The sequence below is a fragment of the Pipra filicauda genome, unplaced genomic scaffold (genome assembly GCF_003945595.2).
Source record: "Pipra filicauda isolate LSUMZ 115617 unplaced genomic scaffold, ASM394559v2 scaffold241_size1546129_pilon, whole genome shotgun sequence".
In the NCBI taxonomy this organism is placed as follows: domain Eukaryota; kingdom Metazoa; phylum Chordata; class Aves; order Passeriformes; family Pipridae; genus Pipra; species Pipra filicauda.
Window position 1 is genome coordinate 763,151 of NW_024104356.1, and position 20,119 is coordinate 783,269.

Genomic DNA, 20,119 nt, shown 5'->3' on the forward strand with positions numbered 1-20,119 from the left:
CCCATACCAGCATCATCCCATCCAGCTCCCCTGTGAGAGATGGACCCAAAGGGGTTGCCCAAGGCTGAACAGACAGCACTTAAAGGTAACCTGGGAAAAAGCAACAGGATTTGAAGAGCACCCAGTGTCAGGGCAAGCTGGAGAGATCCCTTCTGGTAAACAAAAGCCCAAGCTGGAGCTGGAGCCATGTCGGAAGTTTGGGGGCTGTCTGGTTAGCCAGCATCTGGTGAACACAAGCTGTGGCTGGAGGCTGACAAGCAGCAGCACAACCCCTCCTTCTTCCCACACCCACCGCCCCGCGTCTGTCCGGGGGCCCCAATCTGCCATCGAGGAACAGGGGGAATGACAGCCCAGAGAAAACACAGCACCCACCAGCCTTTAGTTTGGGTTTGGGGGTTTTTTTCCCTGTGCAAAAAGAACAGAACATTTATTCCTACGCTCCCTTAAATTTCAAGGTACAGTTCCAGCAATCCAGACACCAAGCTGGCATTCCAAGCAACAGTATATTTTATATAACTGGGTTTTGGGGTTTTTTTCTTTGTTTTTACCACTTTATAAAGCCATACAATGAACTGCAAAGAATCCAACATCTGTACAATGGGAAGACAACAGAGGAGTGACATTCACACACAGACATGGTGCGACCGAAGTCATCCTTACACGCACGACAACATTATGGGCATAAAGATACAAAATATAATGTATTTTTTTTCCATCTATATAAATACACAGAAATGGGCGAGTCTAAAAGTTTGAAACTGTTTGTTAACACTGATTAGCAAATAAATCTGTAACATTTCCAAAGTAACAAAGATAACAATGACAAAAAAAAAAAAAAAACACACATAACACAACGGCACAGGATCCGCCAACAGAAATGTCGTATTGCTTCCTTTCTTTTTTTTTTTTTTTCCTTTTTAAGGAAAAGAAAAAAAAATTAGTAACCCCAAACCAACCTCGCAATTTGCAAAACAAACGAACGAAATGAAACAAGCCCCTGCGGGCTCTTTTGCTGTCTGATCCTCCTGCCTGCTCCAACGGGAATGGTTGCCTTTTGTTGATGCTGTTGTCTGGGTTTTTTGGGGCAGCTGGTTTCTTTACCTGCCCGACCTGCTGGGTGGGGATTTACTTTACACTTCGGTTCAAGCGGTTGAACTCGCTGGAAAATCAATGCCTGGAGGCTAGGTTGGGTTTTTCTCCCTACCTAGTTTGTTTTCCATGTGTGATTTGACCAGGAGGCAGGCAGCAAATGTTGCATCCAGAGCAACCCCAAACTTTACTCAAAACCATGAGCCCCCCCCCCATCTCCACCAGCGATGAGGGGCTGGCAAAGACCATGCGATGGGTACATCCCATCAGCAGATAATGACATGGATCATCTCCCAAAACAGCTCCCGGGGGGCAGAGCCAGACACAGCCCATCGAATGGGAGCCCCACATTTCATGCATTGCAGGTGCCACTCTGTGGCACAGACAGCAAATTACCGCCCCAGGGAGCATTTCCCAATAGACAGCAATATCAACAGCAAAGGGAGGACGGGTGGGAAGGGGCTTCTCTGAAGAACAAACTGACACAAAAAGGGCACGTACAATAAACTTACACACACACAAAAAAAATAATATATATATGTGGGGGAAAGTGCGTTTTTAAGGATATCTTTGGCAAGAATATATGCAGTTCTTTGTGCAGGAAGGAGGGGTGTGTTTGTGTGTGTGTGTGTGTGAGCGAGAGAGAGATACCATCCGGCTGCTGACAACGGCAGTGTGATTACAACAAAACATATGCTGGGCTTAACTCGCGCAAGCTCGAATCTCAAATAGCATGACTGCGCTTAAAAAAAACCAAAGAAAAAAGAACAGATTATTTTCTGTCCCTTTTGTAAGGAAAAAATATCAACACTAGGTCCCCACCAGCCCCAGGACCTGGGCAATCCTCAATGCCACTGACGGTCTCTCCTGGGTACAGAAAGGGTAGTTACACCTAAAAACGTAACTTAAAAAAGGAGCTAAAAGGAAAAAAAAGTGCCTTTAAAGGGAGCTGATAAACACCCGGCTACATCATTGGAAGGTGATTAGCTGTGTGTTAAAAAAATAATATAATCATCAGATAATTTTGTTAGTGTTTGAGATTTGGCTACGGTCTAAATCTTCAGCTAGTGGGTTAGTGGGGAAGCCGTGAGTGGCTCGGGGCCCGAAGCAGGCATGATGCTATTGGCAGGTATCTGCTGGGGTCGGCTTCTACACAACATCTCTGGGGTGCTTAGATCTGTTTCGTTTGTACGGGGAGAAAAAGAGGAATGGGAGTTTCAAGCACCGGTTTCCAAGGCAGCAGATTAAAATAAAATTACATTATTATCATCTCTTTTCTTAGCAGTGAGAAACCAAGTCTGAAAAATAGAGGCTTTCAAAAATATATCTTTATATATCTATAAACACAGTGTTTTCTCTGATGGGTGAACGTCAGGGTGAAGAGATCACGGGTGAGATTGTCTCTTGTCTCGCTTGAATTTCGCAGAAGGAGGGAATCGTTTTTTGGAAATATCAAAAATTAAAAGGTCTCAGCATCTGTGTGGCCAGGGAGCTGGGCGGGGGGAAACCCCCCCCAGAGTCCCTTGTCCCACCACCATCTCACAACCAACTCCTTGCTACCCATCCTTTCACACTCGCTTCAGTACATCAGCACAGCCTCCGGCCCTGGCAGCCCTCTCTGGCCGCCCACACCGCTCACTCCCCCATGCACGCACGCGCGCACACACACACGCACACACACACACATCGCTCACACACACCACCCTGACACAGGGGGCCCCTGTCTCTTCCCCCATCTGTATTTTATCTTGCTCTGGATTTTCTTTTAACGTGCAGGTGTTTCCCCAGGGCAGGGGAAGGGGGAGATATAATGGGGGAGATATGATGCGCAGAAAGCAATATGGCAAAAATAAATATTTTCAGAGTGTAAATTTAACTTTTCCTCCTTAGAATTTCATTAGCTTACAGTATTTTGTCAGTATAGCTCGTATATATATTATAGCTATCAAGGCAAGGGCGGTCCAAGGGAGATAAGCTCTCCGAGGGACTGCAGTGCTATGTTTCTAATTTTTGTCCCCAGTAGACTATCTGGGCCATTTTGCATTGAAAACTTCTCCCAGAAAGCTCTTGGGGGGAATACTTGCAGCAGAGGGTCAAGCAATGACCCCACAGCTCCAGCCAGATCATTGTCCCTGCCCCAAACCTGCACATGTGACTGAAGCATCCTCTGCCCTCTCCCCAGCACCACGGGGCTGGGACCTCCACCTGCTGCCCCCCAACCATGATCTCTCTCCCTGCAGCAGCATGGAGGCCCTTCACCCTTCTCACCTCCTGGCTTGCCCTCCTCACCTCCCAAAGAAAAGGGAAAAGCTGACGGCACTGAAGTCACTGCAAAACTATGGTGCATTTGAGGGTCACAAGCCTCAAGCCAGAAGGCTTTGGGGGTATGCATGTGTCAACCAGGGTGGCTCTCAGAGGACCTGTTACCTCCCCACTGAGCCAAAGTTGCCCAGCCACTGCAGATCCTTTCCTTTGTTTCTTTTTTTTCTTTTAATTTTCTTCCTTCTTTTTCTTTTTTTAACGTGGCCTCCAAAACAAAAGGAGAAAAAAGCGCCTGAGTTACTTGCAGTCATTCGCCTTTCGTGCAACTTGAATGTCCATGCAATTTAAAAACCGCTTGCGTGTCTCTGAAGAGATAGACAGGGGTAGCCACGGGTCTGCTGCTTCACACAGGGAACCCACCTGTGCCAGCATCCGCTATTATTATAATTATTATTATTATTATTATTACATTGTATTACTTTCCTTTCTGTTTTGCTTTTTTGTGTTAAGAGAATGTGACAGGCTGCAGAAGAAAACTGCCAAAGAGGACTAGTGAGGGGAGGGAAAAGGGGAAGATGGGAGAGGAGGCGACTTTCTGCATCCTCCAGGTTCCCGGGGAGTATCTGCCTTCTCCAGGTGGAGGGCAGCAGGAGCCCCCACATCTCCTTGCAGGCTGGAGGGCACAACCACCCCTGCAAAGGTGGGGAAACACCATGACCTGCCTCTCTGGGTGGACTCACAGCGTCTCACCTGTGACTGGCGCTGGGCTCCGGGTCAGCCCATGGCAGAGCTCCCCAGGGATAGGAAGGATCAGGACCAAGTTCCCCCATGTCCCCAGCAAGTTGCCAGGTAGTGAGCAGGTTTTGGGGGAAGCACAGGGACTGGTGAGGACTCTCCTCTGCAGCTGGACAAGTGAGAGCATCTGAGAGCATCTGAGAGCATCTCCTCTGGTGTCCCATAGACCCAGCCCACATCATTATCTTCTATGGGTCATTACAAACACACAGCAGACATCTGCTGATGGAGATGCTGGGATAGAGTTTCTTCCACAGTTTTGCCAGTTGGCTCTTTTTTTTTCCAGATGGAAGACACCAGTCCTGGTCCCGCATTCAGTCCCAAATGGATGTCACCAGTCAGGCCATGATGCTGAAAGCTGGGAACACACCTCTCACTGCTGCCTTTGCTTTGGTCACCTTCCCCGCGATGGCACATGCATCCTGTCTGGCGTGACTTTGTGGCTCTTTTATGTAGGCGCGTGGTTTTGTTCTTCTACATGTGTGTTTGGCTTGTGTTGAGTTTTTAGGGGTTTCATTGGGGTTTTTTTGTTGTTTGCCATTTTCCTCCAAAATTCCAACCCTTTTCCCCCCCCAATTCACTTCCCTCTCCCACAATGCACTTCCTCACACTCCTTCTCGGATCAGCTCCAAGTCCTTCTCCAAAATTCAAGAATCACCCGCAAGCACCACCTCATCTCTTCTGGCCAGAGCCAAGCATGACCCTGGAGACAAAGTTGACAATGGCTGCAGCTGGCTGGTCTGGGTCCAGCTCAGCAAAGAGATGGCAGACGTTGTCTGTGGTGCTCCCTTGCTTCCTGGCCACAAAGCCAAAGAGCCTAGGTGGGAAGAAGGCAAGAGGCTCATTAAGGTTTGCCAACATTGCCCCTGCAAGGAATATCACCATCCTCTTCTAACATGGTCTTGTCCAACTTCCCCTCTTCAACCTCCCCTCTTCAACCTCTCACAACACGGGGGATACATCCCAAACCAGCCTGCACGAAGGCCCATCTCCTCTTCCCTTTGCTGCAGTTTCTTTGAAGGTCAGTTTTTCATCATCTCTTGGCCAAACTCCCCTTGATCTGAACATCTCTGCCACCCCCCAGTCCACACCCAAGAAGGGACCTTCCAGATGATCACAGCATTGCCTTGGTTTGGGTGAGGACACTTGAAGCCAGAGGTGTGATGGGCCGACTATTGGGGTAAACCCTCTATGAGAGGAAGGCCTTGCAAGGACACAGGAAGCTGAGTGAGACCATCTGGTTATTTCTGTCTGTCTCTCCCTTGATGAATAAAATGTCCCCCTTTTTTTTTTTTTTAATTAGAACATGCAAACTCAAGTTATAAATACAGGGGGAACAGAATGTGAGACAGGCCCAGGCTATGGCATTTCTAATTGGGGAGGGGAAATATCCCAGCAGCTGGACATCCTAATAAAAACCCCTTCGCTAACACAATGGCTAAAATTAGTGGGAACTGGCCCCTGTAAATGGGCTCAGCCAGCAGCTCTGTGCTCCCATGGGTCAGGACAGGGAAGATGGTAGGAAAGGGAAGAGGGTGGCTCACACACCATCAGCATAACCCCAGCTCTGTTCCATAAGCTGCTTCCCACTGACTCTGCTGGGAGAGTTTCCAGTAAGGTCAGTTCATCAAGGGCCATGCCTGCTCTGACTAGGAATTTGGGACTGAAAAATACTTCCAGAGTCCCCAGGACCATGATCTCATGCTTGGGTGAAACACTTCTGCATTCTCAAGTGAGGAGCTGAGCCCGTCTCACACACAGCCAAGAGGTTGTCCGGCATAGGGAATCTCCCAGCCAATGCCCAAACATGCACACGAGCTACTTCAACAGCAGCTGGGAGAAATCTGCTAGGAAGTACAGAAAGTACTTACTTGGCTGGGCCACTGCCATCAGTTTTAGTCCACCTGCAAGGACAAGAGAAGGTGTGAGGGTGATGCCTTCTGCCTCCCACAGACAGGATCATGATGAGGGCCACTGCACCAATGCTGGAAGGCCAGCCTGGCTTTGCACAGGCTTGGCTTTATGGAAAAATGATGCACCTCTCCCTCAACATGAAGGTAGTTGGAGACACCAAGAAGTCACCAGAAGCAGCTGGTGTTGCCCCACAGTATCGAAGGAGACCTTGCGTCCCTGCCCTCCTCAAGAGCAAGGGGGACAGAGGAAGCAAAGACCCTGTTCCAAGCATCCCAGGAGCCTAGGGGAGTGAAAGGGGTAGGGGTCATATGCTAGCCCCAAGTTAGGGCACTCACTTTCTTTCCTGGGGGTCCAAGTCGCAGAAGGTGACGGTGTTGAGGGGGTAGTGTCGTCGGAAGAACAATCTGAAACACGAAGCAGGGAATGTCAGGGCCAGGGAGCCTCCATCTCTGTCCCAGCACAGCACAGCCCCACCAGCACAGGGGACACTCCCATATGTCTCCCACAGGACAAAGTCCAGCCCTGCCCATGACCACGTTGATGCCACCCCAGGGACATCCATCACCAAGACACTCTCTGAACCACAGCCCGACCGGCTTTTGGAGCCTAGGGACATGGCCATGGAGACTTACTTTCTCTGGTTGTCCGTTAAGGTGATGCCTTGTGCAGAGACTTTGAAGTGAACAATGGTAGCAGTGGGTGTTGGGTCAGCAACCAGTGTCTCAGCAACAGCCTTCGAGATGGCCTGGGGGCCTGTCAGCGACTCCATCTCCACTGAATTGATGAAGAGGACATTGCAAGCTGGAAAGGGAGACAGTAGACGTGGGGTCAATCACTGCTCCGAGCCCCATTCACCCCGTAACAGCCCCTCTCTACTCACCCGCACCCTGCTTGAGGAGGTCCGTGGCCGAGTTGGTGGCTGATGCAGAGTCTTTCTTTTCTTCCATGGGATCTAGAAGACATGGGATGGTTAAAGTTGCTCCCTGCTTGGAAACCTACCACATCCCCACAGGCCATGGGGACAGATGCAATACCTTCTGGTCCTGGCTCTTACCTCGGTCAGGAATGACCAGTTTGCAGGGCAGAGCCAAGGGCATGATGGAGTGCTGGTACACCAGAGCCGAGAGACAGCCTGGGGAGAGAGAGAAGATGGTCAGCACAGAGCCAGGGACATCTGTTTCCTCAGTTAGGTCATCGTTGCTCCAGGTGGATGGGAACGGCTTTTAGGTGGGTTTCTGCACTAATGGTCCTAATGCCACATGTGGCAATTTGTCTTGCTGAAACCACTATGCCTACAGAGGGCTCAGGGAGGGGGCTGAGATGCCAGGGCCATCTTAGGAACAATGAATTGGGCAGCCTCTCAGAGAACATTAGTCATAGGATAAATGGAACAAGGGGAGCCCCTGCCCTCCACCCTGACCAGCAGCATTTGTCCTATACATGTGTGCAGAAAACTATGCACCTATGCATGCAGGCACATTTGTGTGCTCTCATGAGTGTGCATGACCTTACAGGCTCCAAATGCCCACAGGATTCACCCAGGCACAAAACACCCAACAGTTTTGCTTTGACAGTCTGATAAAGGAAAGGCCCTCCCAGCCCAACCCCACATGTAGGAAGCACGCTGGGGGCACTTACCAAAATTAGGCTCGTTGGGACATCCTTTTAGTTTCACACCCCGGGGGCTGGTCTCGATGAGGAAGTGCCTCACCAGCTCATTGGTCATGTCTCCTAGGAAGAGATGGGATGTTCTCACACCAGAATCACCCTCCTCCTCCTATTACTATGCAGTCCCATTAGGAAACCAGTGCCCCAACTCAAGGGAGGGGTCCCCACCAGTACACATACCCTCCCCAAATCAGGACCTTTACACAGGGTCAACCCCAAGCCAAGCTTCCCCACAGCGTTGGTGAGCTGGAGAGGCTCATACCTCATACTAAAGCCCAAGATGCAGGTGCCCCTGAGCCCTCCACAGCTCAGGATAAGAGGGTATCTGGTGCTTCCCTGTGCCCTGGGACGGAGGGATCCTGCCACATCAGCACATACGCAAGAGCACAACTGGTTCAGCAGACCTGGCTGCCCGCTCACCCCAGCTGAACAATGGAAAGAAAGCATCTTGGCGTGGGAAGGAGAAGGGCACACAATACCTTTCTTGTTCTGCTGCATGACCGTGGGAGGCGGAGAAGCTACTTTCATGGCGAGGCCGTAGGCTCCCCGGAAAGAGTGGCTGTCTCGGATGATGAAAGCCCCAGGCTCCCTGTCCTTCAGCAGTGCAATGGCTGCAGGACAGAATGGCAGAGCTCAGAGATGGCATGGTGAGAACCAACACACCCTCAGAAACCAGAAAGTGTGGGTTGGGATGGGGCGCCCCAGATCCACAGCCTCACAGCTGGGCACTGCAATGTTACCGTGCCCCCTGCACATCTGGATGGGGGTCTGGAGTGGGTCTGTGGCCAGTCACAGGCTCCCCCCAACATCCACTGCCCTTGCACGGGCATCTCAGAGCACCAACTCCCACCCTGCCTAGTTCTGAGGAACCAAGCACTAGAGAGCAAGCAGAAACCAATGGACCAAACGCCAGGACCTTGATCCTGAGGTCATCCTGCCCCCTCCTTGTTCTCTTCACTTATTTTAGCCATGACTCCAAGACCCCTCTGAGCTCTGTCAACTCAAGACCTGGGTGCTTTGCATCCCAAATTGCATAGTTCGACTGCACACTGAGGGGACTAGTGCTCCTCCACCAAGAGGAAGGTTTGAGGAGCCCACATCACGCAAACCTGCAGCTGAACTGAGCTTCAACCCCATCTGCAACAGTCTGAGCATCCATAATACACCTTCACTCTCAACCCAGCCCCTAAAGGAAAACTTTGGTAATCCTTGTGATCCCAGACATAGCCCAACTGCCAACCCTGTGTCATCTACCTACCTTGCTCCCTGGAGATGTCTGGTTTGTACCAGTACTTGGAAGTGTCCTGCACAAACTTGACATTGGCACGAGTCTCAGGGCTGTTGTCTGCAAGAAAGGGAAGATAATGCAAGGAAAAAGTTAAAAGATGCTGTATCTGAAACTCTATATGTGGCTAAAGTGTCAATACCTCCACCTCCTTTCAGCTCCAGCACATTGCACTAACCTCAACCCAGTCCTCCATACCCAGACAGGCTGATCATCATCTGGAGCTTATGGGGCTGCTGGGCATCTAAAGCTAAATCCAAGCACACGGGCCCTCGAAGGGCTGTGTTGGATGAGCCTCTCTGGCACACAGTCAGAGACAAAATGGAAATTCATCATTTAAAAGGAAGCTGGCCAGGTGAAATAAAAGCTGTTGGAGGAAAGAGGTATGTCCAGAGGGTGCTGGGGAGATCCTCTTCAAAGGACCTTCACTGCTCTCTAATGTTCAAGATCATAAAAATCATAGATTTGATAGATTTTATCAAAGATCATAAAAATAAATTTCTTCCCTTATTTTTGCTCCATGCAGAGGAACTGGATAGGTCGACCTACCCTGAGCAAAGCCTGACCCTAGCCCCAGCCTGACCGTACCTCGCTCAGTGTCCATCAGTGGCACAGCTCCCAGTGGGAGCTCGTGCTCTGGCCGTGAAGCTGTCATTCACTCAGGCAACACTTCCAACAATCTGCTTTCCAAAAACCACCAAGCAACCAACCCGGAGGGCTGGATAGCGTTTCTGCTGGAGATGTTACCAACCCTCAGCTATCTGGTCATCTTCATAGAGGCGGGGGGCCTGCTCCCCTCTCCAGGTCATTCATTAATTGTTACGGTTTTTAATTGCTCATGCTTCCCCACTGGGAAAGATCCCTGGCCACAGGAGTCACGAGACAGGACAGGTGCCAGTGTGCCCACAAAGGGCTGCCTGCTCAGCAGTGAAACAGGCCCAGCAGTCGGAGCCACTGCTGCCCAAAGCTTTATTCCCCCGGTCCTATCAGCCTGATCTTGGCGTCACCAAGGTGTCCTGTAATGGGAGCTAGCAAAGGCATTCCAGGCACGGTGGCACCTGGGGCACTGCACACCATTTGAAATGAGGAGGCAGCGCCGCAGAGGGGTCTCAGTGGGGTAAAGGCCACCGGGAATGGGGCCAAGAGGTCAGCGCATCCCCACATCAGAGAAAAGTTGTCTCCAGGAGCTTTGATCTCCCCATATACATCTCTGGGCACTGTTTACACCAGCAATGCCAGTTGGTGTTTTTCCTGTTTGGATTTGTCAGAAAGCGCAGGAAATGGCCCAAGCCCCAGCAGTGCCGGTGGTTTGCAGATGGACAGGAGGGGTAAATCAGGACATGGCTGAAATCCCTTCCCCGCTGGTCAGAAAGGAGGAGGAGGGGAGAGCCTTGGGCAGGGTGGCGGGATACAGGGACCTCTGAGGGCATCCCATACCTGGCATGGAGAACTTGGAGAAGTCCGGCAGAGTGTGGGAGAAGGCGACGGCACTCCCACCACTGGGGCTGGACATGCCACTGGAGAGGGGTGAGGACACCTTGCCATTGACAGTGGCATAGTTGGGGAGGCTGTTGGAGCGGTCCCCGGCTGACATCCTCCGCTTCTCAGGCAGCGCAGGCTGCAATGTGGGGCTGCCCTGGCGGTAGGCAGCCGAGTCCGGGGAGGAGGAGTGCGGTGTGCTCGTGCCAGGGTAGTACGCCGGTGAGACAGGGAAGGACGGCGTGGAGGGAGGCTGGTAGCCGGAGGAGCTGCTCTGCCGAGACAACGTCAGGTGCCTCTCCTCTGGGCTGGAGTAGCCATACAGGGGGCTGCCAGGGGAGGTGGCTGCTGCAATTTGATGCCTGGCCAGGCTGGGGCTCCCCAGTGGGGCCACCAGGTTGCCATGGGCCGCAACAGCATGTCTGCCCAGCCCAGGGCTGCCAGGAGCTCCGCTCACGCTGGGGTTGATGGCTCTTCGCCCAAAGCCAGGGCTGGGTGGTGTATTTGTAGCCACTGTCCGGTGCAAGGTCCGGGGGCTCCCTGGCAGGGCATGGACCCCCACCACGTTAACCTGTGGCTGCGGCCGAGCTTGGGGTTCCAGCTGGATGCCGGCTCGGCCATCGGGGTAGTCGGGGCTGCTGTATGTCGAGCCTGGGACACCCCCTTGGACCATTGCAAAGGAAGATGGAGACGAGTTTTGATAGCTGCTGTGAGCAGAGGGCATCTGCGAGCCAACAGGCGACTGGTACGCAGGCTCAACCGAGGTGTGGGGAGGTGTAACCGTGCCGTGGGGGCTGCCCTCTGACGGGTAGCTGCGGAGGGAGGCCCTGAGGAGAGATGAAGAAAAGGAGGATTCAACTATACTGCTCATTCCTGCTGCTGGCTGGCACCCTCCTGCAAGTGGTGCAAAGGGAAACTGAGGCACAGAGCAAGTCAGCTGCTCGGTTCTTCAGAGGTAAAACAGTGGGGTGGGTCCTACCATGAAAGCAACTAGAAGCAGCCTTAGTTCCACCATGCATCCCTATTCCATCTCAAAATATGACTTTCTAGGAGACAGAGTCTTTTTGCAGCTCTGCTCCCAGCAAAACGCGTGATTCATTCTGCCCTGCCAGGCTTGGTAGGCTGGGCAGGTGCAGAACACTCCGTGGGCAGGGCAGACAGGGGACAGGGACAATGGTTCCATCTCACCACAGAGGACCAGTGCTAAGCCTAACCCAGGGCTAGGGGCCCCATCTCTCCTCCCACCCCAGGGGCCAGGTTCCCAGTGACCAGCAGTGACTCAGACTTCTGTTTTCAGGGCACTGAGGCGAATGGTTGGCCAGGATCCCCAAACCCTGTGTGGAGAGATGAGGGTCCTTCCAAAGGCAGTTTCAATGTAGGAGGAAGTACCATCCCAGGAGGTGTTCAAGAAATAGCTGGATGTGGCACTTAGTGCTCTGGTTTAGTTGGCTTGGTGGTGTTTGGTTGGAGGTCTTTTCCAGCTTTAATGATTCTGTGATTCTAAGCCTGGCACCAGGCAGAGTTCAGCCCTGTGCCACAAGTCCCCATGACCTGCACCCACTGTCTTACCCGTCCACGCTGTGAATGGGGCTGCTGGTGGAGACGGGGCTGGGGGCGATGAAGGAGTTGGACAAGGTGCCATTCCTGGTGGGCACCTCCGAGCCCCCGGGCTGGGCAGCTGGCAGGGTCCCTCCCCTGCCCGTCGTGGCTGTGCGGGCCACCGACTCGACATAGCTCCTGGGCTCTGTGGCAAAAGAGAAGCAGAAACAGATGGGCCCACAGCTTGGATGGGAAGGGGGCCGCACCTTCCAGTATCCACATTTCACGCCAGTGAAGGTGCTTGAGCTGAGCTCCTCCAGCTGAACATTTCCCTCATATCTCTTCCATCAAGGGTTGTGCAAAAACACATCTGGCTCATCTGGACTTTTAAGATGCTTCCAGAATGCTGAAGACCCCAGCCAGGGCATAGGGAAGGGGGTCATACCCACCCCTTTCCCTGAGGGGACCAGAGCACATGATCCCTTCCCATACCACAGCCCCTCCACCCTGCTCTGATTCAGCGTCCCTCCCACCCAGGATGCCACACAGAACACGTCCTGCTCCCTGCTCATCCACAGCCTCTAAAAATAGAGCCAGTGACTCTGCCCAGACTGCGCTGACTCACACAGGACTGATGACGATACCCTGTGGTCCCTGCCCTCTGTGGCCCACCTCTGCCAGCCATCTCCAACAGCAGACCATAGGGCAACTCCAACTATTTCCACTGCAGCATCCAACACTCTCACTCCCAGCCCAGCTTGAAACCAGAGCCCACGAACACAACCAAGAAAAGCAATTTTCCTTTGGAGCTGCCAAGCTGTCCCGTGCCAGGAGCAGCAGGCTGGGCTGGCCATTACCAGCCATGGCAGATGCCAGATCCAGCCCTCTGTTATACCTTTCCCCCTGCCTCCTGCTCCATCCAGGCTGATTCCTACCCCTATGACAGCTGTCACAGCCTCCAGGCCCACCCAAAACCTGCACCAGAAGAAAGGGCTGCAGTTTCAGCCCCATTTCCCCATGCCCTGCAGCCATGTCACACCTCAGCTGGAAAATACATGCCCTATGTGAGACCCACTGGCATCAAATGCTATGGGCCAGGCAACCTTGCAGGTCTCCGGCTCCAGGGACTCCAGGCTGGCCATGCCTAAGCAGCTCCGCAGTCGTAATTAGCATGACAAACATTATTATTATTAGTCATAACAGCTGGGCTCTGGCTAAGTCTTCCAGCAAGCCGGTCTGCTCACAGGCAGCCATGCCAATGCACAGCTCCACATTCAGTGCCGGAGCAGGGGCATGTAAGGAAAAAGACTGTCATAGGTCCCCCTCCTTCCCCCACAGCATCATCTGTCTGTGCACAGGGGAGGAGGAGTCCATCCCTCAGGCTGATCTCCCTGCCCAGCCCTGCTCAACCACCTCAGGAAAGATCTGAGCCAAAACCAGATGATGGACCCCAACACAGGCTGGGTACCACCATCCAAGGCAGGACATCCTGAGTGACAGGGATGAGGCACTGCCCAGGAGGACGTCCAGGGCAGCTGCAAGAAATTCATCACAGTTTAGGTAATTAAATTAATTTCACAGCTACTCACTTTTCCCCTCCCCTGCTCCCCAGCCCAGACTAAAATTAGCCAGACAGTACATATGAGTCAGTCTGCAAGAGGTTAAGACCAAAAGGCTGTGAAAATGCCATCCCCTCCTGAAAACGAGGGGGCTGAAGCAGGCAGGAGCAGGGGGCTCGGGGAGGGGGGACAGCGTAGGAGTGTCACAGTGGGGTGTGTGACCATGGGCACACGTTACAGACATTTGGTTCAATAAGGGTAAAAAGAAGGAAAAAAAAGATAGGAAGTTTCAGGCAGGATTTTTTTAGGTTGAAAAATCCAATCTTGCCTCCTTGTGTTTTCTTGGAGATGGGACGATGGATGGGAGAATAGAGAAGCTGTGAGTCACCAGGGAGGTGGGCATTTGTTCGGGAATCCCAAATCTGAGCAGGGCTGTGCTCTGGCCAGAAATCCCAAGCGCTGAATCTGTGCCAGTCTGTTTTAAAGCCTCCTCAGAGGTGGCAGCCAGATCCCAAGCTCCCATGCTGCCAGAGCATCCCCCAGCCCCATGCACAGCCCAGCCATGTAGGTTGGGATCTGCTGAGCAGAGCACAGAGTGGCAGAGATCCTCCTGGAGTGTGTGGCTGGGAGCAGAGGGTCCTAAGCCAGAGCTTTGTTAAGCCAGAACACCAGTCCCTTCTCAGAACTGTAGATTCAACGCCCAAAATACATAATTTTATTAGAGAATGAAGCAGGGCAAGAGGCTCATTGTGACCACTCAGCCTGGGCAGTGCAGGGTCATTGGACATCCTTGCCTGGGAGTCAACCACCATGCAAGGGAACAGAGAAGCAGCACAGCCTGAGCTCCTGAGGGTTTGGTGGGAAGGAGAGGAGAGGCACTGTTTAGGTTTTTGGAGGCTTAAAGCTGGACAGATATGGTAAAGCCTGGGGGAACTCAGGAGGGAAAATCCTGCTTTTATCCCAGCTTTTCCTCCTTTAAAGTATCCAAGAAGCCATCACTGAAAAATTAATTCTGGAAGTAGAACATTTTTTTCAAGCAAACACTTTCTCCAGTACTATGCAATGTTCAGATTCGGGTTGTGTGCCTTTTGAGGAACTTCTGAGGAGAAATGCTGACAGCTCCCAGGGCCACAGGAAGGACCTCACTCACCAAGAAGAGACATCCTCTCCTCAAAACCCATCCTGAACATACGGTTCCTCATCTCAGCCCTGAGGGCCCAAAAATTCATGAAAGCAAAACCACACAACAACTGTTATCTAGCAGGCAGTACTCTGGGGAATCACAGCCACTCCTAAAGCTTCCATCCCCAGAGACATGCCACCCCACATCCCACAGTGCATCCTGCATCAGTACAGCCAATCCTGAGTTGACACCCCAGCTCAGCCCCATCCTTGGCATCCTCAAAAAGGTGCAACTTGGAAACAGGAGAGGTGGGGGATATTTGGGCAGCTGCCTGGTCAGCAGAAGATGTGCACCAGCTGCTGGTGCTGTGCCGCTGCCCAGTCGGCTGAGCCGGCAACACACTGGTGGCCTCTGCGCCTGCTGACCTTTTGTGCTGCACTTTGGTTTATTTTCCCTCTGAACAGCAGAAGCAAAGCCAGAAGGGGAGGGCAGGAGACTAAAACTGGCGCTGCTTCTCCCAGCACCCCACCAGGCTCATCCAAAGCTGGCCGCAACGTGCCAGCATCCCCAGAGTGCCACTGGTAAGGATGCCACACACTGACAAAGAGCTTTCAGTCCCCATGGATGATTGTCACCCAACATGACAGACCTTCAGGTCCAACTTGGACATTGGCAAATCCTACCATGACACAAGGCATGATGAGCCCCTCCTCGAAAGAGAGTTGGACAGACAAGACTCAGGCTCTTACATCCCTGAAGGACAGTGCAAGGGAAGGCTGCTGGCACAGACACCAGAGGCTGCTCTGAGTGACAGTCCCAACAGTGAGGCTGAGTGAGGAAGAGACAGAGAAAGAAAAGCCTTTCTTACCTTCTTCAGAGTCACCGCCCGCTTCCCCTTCTAGCTCTGAGAGATGGAGGGGCAGAGGTGTGATGGGAGCAGGAAGAGGAGGAAGAAGAGAGGCGCAAGACAGAAAGAGAAATCAGAGTTAAGCAGCTTTGCCTTGCTCAGGCAGGGGCACACAGAACACATAGGATAGCCCTACACCTTCCCAACACTGTGCTCCAAACTGGATCCCAGGCCCCAGACACCACCATGGTTCACCTCAGCAGATGATGTCCAAAACCCAGGGGGCTGGGGAAGAGGGAACAATGCAGCAGAGAGCAACCGATGGGCTGCTTCAAGAAGCCCAGCAAGCACCAAAAAAAGCATCAGGTTGCCCTTGAGGGCAGAGCAAGAAGGGTCTTGACGGGTGGGCTCAACCAAGCTGCGACCCCCAGGCTCAGACGGGTTTAGGGAGGTTACACTCAGCCTTGAGATGGTTCAGGAAGGGGCCCTGTGTGCTGGGGAGCAGTAAGGTCTGGCTTGCCAGGCTACTCCAGGACATGTCCCCAGGACAGCAGGGCCTTTGCACACAAGGACTGACGTCCAGAATGGAAAGAGCTCTGGATACTGTTCTGGCTGACAGGCTCAGCTCCCAGAGAGCAAACTGTCTCCAGCTGTGCTAGAGAGGAGAAGGAATGGAGGGGGTGAGAGAGGGAAGAATATGGTCCTGGGCAGGAAACAGGACAAGGTTTTTCTTCCCTTCACCACTGAACCCTTCTGTGCTGAGCCCTAAGGGCAGCACCAACATCTCCTACCCTTACACAGTCTCAGAGTCCCCACAAAAGCTGACAAGGACTCCCACAGCCACTTGGCCCCAAAAAGGAGGCAGAAGTGCCTTCTCCAGACAGGAGACCCTTCCAGGGCACCCTCACAGATGCCCCTCCAAAAAAACTGCAGTCCCCAAGCCCACACTCACCTCCCACTGGATGCAGCAAGATCTCAGCTGGGTTGTGGGGTTTCAGCCCCAGTGCTGAGAGTGGGGTCTTGGCCAGGCCAGGGGGCGAACGCACTGTAGGCACAGTGGACACAAAAACGTTAGTGGAGGAGTGGGAAATGAAGCTTCAGAAAGGCTGGAGCTGCGATGGGTTCAGAGCCCCATAACCCATCCCACCCACTGGCTGCAAGGAAGAGTAGATGCCCTTGTATGAAGCAACACTCTGGGGATGGACACCAACCCCCCTCCCCATTTTGGAAAGGACACAGGGCAGGATGCAACTGGGAACAAGCACCCTGCCCCATCACAAGGCTGACAGGATGGAGAAAGGGGGCAATTCCCACCAGGAGACGTCCAGACACCATCTCCCAGCACTGTCCCCACAAAGGCATGAAGCCCCTTTCATTCCCCCTGTGTGAGCAGCCATCCCCCCAGCCCAGCTCTCCCACACCTGAACTTCTCTCTGCCAATCCCCACATCTGGCTGAGCTGGAACCCAGCTGTGCTGGAGCAGCTCATCACCCCCATGAAAGGGCCAGAAGGATTGCCAAAAGAACCCTGTCCTCCAGACCAGCTCAGTGAGTGGGTGAAGATGTACACACAGAGGGGTGGCAACGTACACATGAGGTCTGCACCCCTGTGCTCATACATACATACCAGGAGAGGCTGCATATGTATGTATGGCTATGGTATGGATGGCAGTGGGGTTTCATAGGGCAGGGTAGACCTCCCCAGGCAGATTGCACCTCCTCTCCCCTCCTACCCCCTGGGTTTACACCATCTCCCTGATGCTGCATTTTCCCACACCAAGGGAAACCTCAGGGCATCAACTTCAGCAAGAGGGACCAAAGGCCATGAGCCTCCAGCAGTGTTTGAACATCCCCGACCAGTGTCACAGGTACAGGGCCTGCGGCGAGGCTGGGAGGCAGTGGGTGGTGGGAGCTCCAGGGAAAGCCAGATCCTCGCCCTGTGGCCAGGTCCCCCCAGCAGCCTGGGGCTGGAGCAGCCAAGCAGCTAAGTCCCTGGGAAACCAAGATGGCAGCACCTTCCCCAGTCGGTGTCTGATTTCCCTAAATCCAGCTGACTGCAAGCCTCAATGTTGGCTCGCACCTCAGCTGGCTGATGAGCAGCTGGGTCCTCCCAGGGCAGGGAATTCTCCCAGGACCACTATTCGCCCATGGAGGGAAATTGCTCCTGTATCCCCCAGGGGCACTTTGACAACACCCAAAAGCTGCAACTTCAAGTTTCCCAGGCTTCTCTAGCTGGCGCTCATTAAGCAGCACTGCCTCAGAGCCATGACCCCAGCCAGGCTGTTCCTGTCACCCCTGCAAGTGACTCATCCTCCAAAGCCACTGTCCCACTGCCAAAGGAGCTGCTGCTGCCCCAGGGCCGAGCTCTCAGTCCCCAGGAACAACAGGGCCATTTCCGAGCTGCCAAGCACCCTGGGGACACTCCCACACTCCAGTCACTGCATCCCATGAGACAGGGCTCAAACAACAGAGGGTTGCAGGGAAGGAAGAGCAACAGTGCAGAAGAAAACAGCCCCAGGCCCCATGGGCTCAGCTATGGGGGGCAGGTGGCCCCAGCTGCAACCAGGACATGGCATCAGAGGGGGCTGTGCTCAGCCCAAGCATCCCCAGCCCTAGAGCATCCCTCAGCCCTCAGCCTACAAAAGCATTTGAAAGGGGATGTAGGGGGCTGCCATCTTTTTAATGGGTTTCCCAGTTGACTGGCTGCTCCATTGCACTGGCCCAGCTTGTGTCATGCTGTGCCAACGTGCGGCTGCTCATCAGGGTTCGTCGTTCAAGCTGGTCACACAAACCCAGTCCACACAAACCCACCGCTACTGCAGTCAGGGTTAGTCAGAAAGGAGGGATAACGCAGGGACAAGCTGCATGCAAAGGACATGCATCCTAGCCTTTTTCCCCCTCCTGCCCTTGAAACAGCAAGCAAGAAGTGGTATGGTGTGCGAGTCTGCCCTCTTGATCTTCAGTCCCTCCCACTCGCCTGCTACTGTGGTCTTGCTTCCCTTCTTGTCATGCTGGCAGGAAAGATGAGAAGATGCAGGACCAGGATGGAGCGAAAGCATGCCCCTCTCCTCATCCCACCTTGAAATCCCATCCAAAAAACACCCCAGTGAGTGGAGGGCAGAAAAAAAGCAAATAGGAGTGTGCAAAGCATGGGATGCTGAAGGAAGTGGGATGCTGATGGCAGCATGGAGTAATGGGATGTGGAGGAGAGAGGAGGATGGAGAGGGGGAGCGGTTAACATGGCGGTGGGTGTCTGGAGCCTGGAGCTGTCTGACCTTTCGCAAATTTCTGGCTTGCCTAGAGCCACCCACCAAGCCCCTGTGCTCCCGGAGCCACGGCACTTACAGGTGTTGGAGTAAGGGGTTTGTGGTGAGACGGGGAAGGCTGGGGTGGGGGGAGAAATCTCACCGCCGCTGGAGGGTGGGCTGGTGGGGGAGGCACCCTCCATCTCTTCAAAGGCTTCCTTGTAGCTGTGAAGGTGAGGCTGGGGAGAGGAGGAGAAAGGGTCAGTCCCGTCCCTATGATGGGCACAACCTCCGAGGAGAGGGCAGAGGGGACAGAGGGAAGGGTTGCACCTCCTCCCTGCTAGCCATCACCACTACCACAAACAGCACCACTGTTCTCCAATTCTATGGATGCTATGAATGCTGACCAAGCCTTCCCCCTCCTTGGAGTCATCTGCACCCAGACAGCCAACCCTCCCCCCCCCCAGCATTCCCCCACCCCAGCGCACCTCTTTGGGCCTCCCTCCAGGGTTGGCTGCGATGGTGCTGACCACCTCAGGTGAGAGGACAGTGGGGCTGCGAGGTGAGCTGGGCTCTGGCGAGCTCTTCTCATAGTGGCTGTCACTGGGGGTCCGCTTGCGGGCAGGGACAGCGCTCTCCTCTGCAGGAGGAGACTTCTCCCGGGACTGCACCCCTGCAGGGCAAGCACAGGGTTGGAGATGGGTGAGGAGCTGCCAGCTGAGATGGGGACCAGCAGGAAATGCCCCAGAGCTGATCTGAGAGATCTCCCCAGGACTATGTGCGTAGAAGGGACTCTGCCCAGCAGAGATAGCAGCTTCAGGACTCACCTGCACCTAACCCCCAGACCAGCATAAGCAGTTATGAGCAGATACACCCTACAGTGGTGGCCCTGGACCAGGCCAGAAAGCAAGGTAGGATTGTGCTAATGGCTGAATTGCTGTACTAGCCCTCCCAAGCACAAATAGGCTCTCAGGGGCAAGAGCACCTTGACAATAGACCAGAGAGCCCAGCCCTGCAGAGCTGGGGAGCAACAGGACCTCCTGACAGCATCACACTGGGAAAGGACTGAATCCCCCAGCATTAGGACAGCTGTATTCAGCTGCATCCCTGCTCCCACAGCCAGATGTGGCTTCAACCACAGCAGCAGAAAAAGCTTGGGTTTTGAGTCCTCAAGGCAGAGGGAGCACTGAGTAAAGAAGAAAGAACCCAAGAGAGATGTGGTGCAGGAACCCCAACAAACCACTTCTAATCTCCTGTCTCCAGTGCAAAGCATTTCTAAAAGGGGAGATCAGCATCTCCTCTCCGTCTACCCCCA

At 53.5% G+C, this 20,119-nt stretch overlaps 1 protein-coding gene across 7 annotated transcripts in view; it reads right to left on the reverse strand.

Moving 5' to 3' along the window:
• Positions 1-377: 377 nt before the first annotated feature.
• Positions 378-20,119, reverse strand: part of TNS1 (tensin 1) — a 69,405-nt gene continuing 49,663 nt past the window's right edge. For 4 of the 7 annotated variants that reach the window (XM_039381816.1, XM_039381819.1, XM_039381818.1 and 1 more), the window contains 15 exons: positions 19,293-19,477; positions 18,905-19,043; positions 16,513-16,605; positions 15,582-15,617; positions 12,062-12,236; positions 10,451-11,319; positions 8,987-9,073; positions 8,208-8,339; positions 7,699-7,791; positions 7,115-7,192; positions 6,941-7,012; positions 6,693-6,861; positions 6,396-6,464; positions 6,018-6,050; positions 378-4,963 (listed from right to left, as the gene is read on the reverse strand). In XM_039381816.1, the coding sequence (XP_039237750.1) occupies positions 4,819-4,963; positions 6,018-6,050; positions 6,396-6,464; positions 6,693-6,861; positions 6,941-7,012; positions 7,115-7,192; positions 7,699-7,791; positions 8,208-8,339; positions 8,987-9,073; positions 10,451-11,319; positions 12,062-12,236; positions 15,582-15,617; positions 16,513-16,605; positions 18,905-19,043; positions 19,293-19,477 (2,375 nt within the window). In that variant the 3' untranslated portion in view covers positions 378-4,818. The remainder of the gene's footprint in view (positions 4,964-6,017; positions 6,051-6,395; positions 6,465-6,692; positions 6,862-6,940; positions 7,013-7,114; positions 7,193-7,698; positions 7,792-8,207; positions 8,340-8,986; positions 9,074-10,450; positions 11,320-12,061; positions 12,237-15,581; positions 15,618-16,512; positions 16,606-18,904; positions 19,044-19,292; positions 19,478-20,119) is intronic. The other 3 variants (XM_027734706.2, XM_027734707.2, XM_039381815.1) reach the window with 3 other exon arrangements.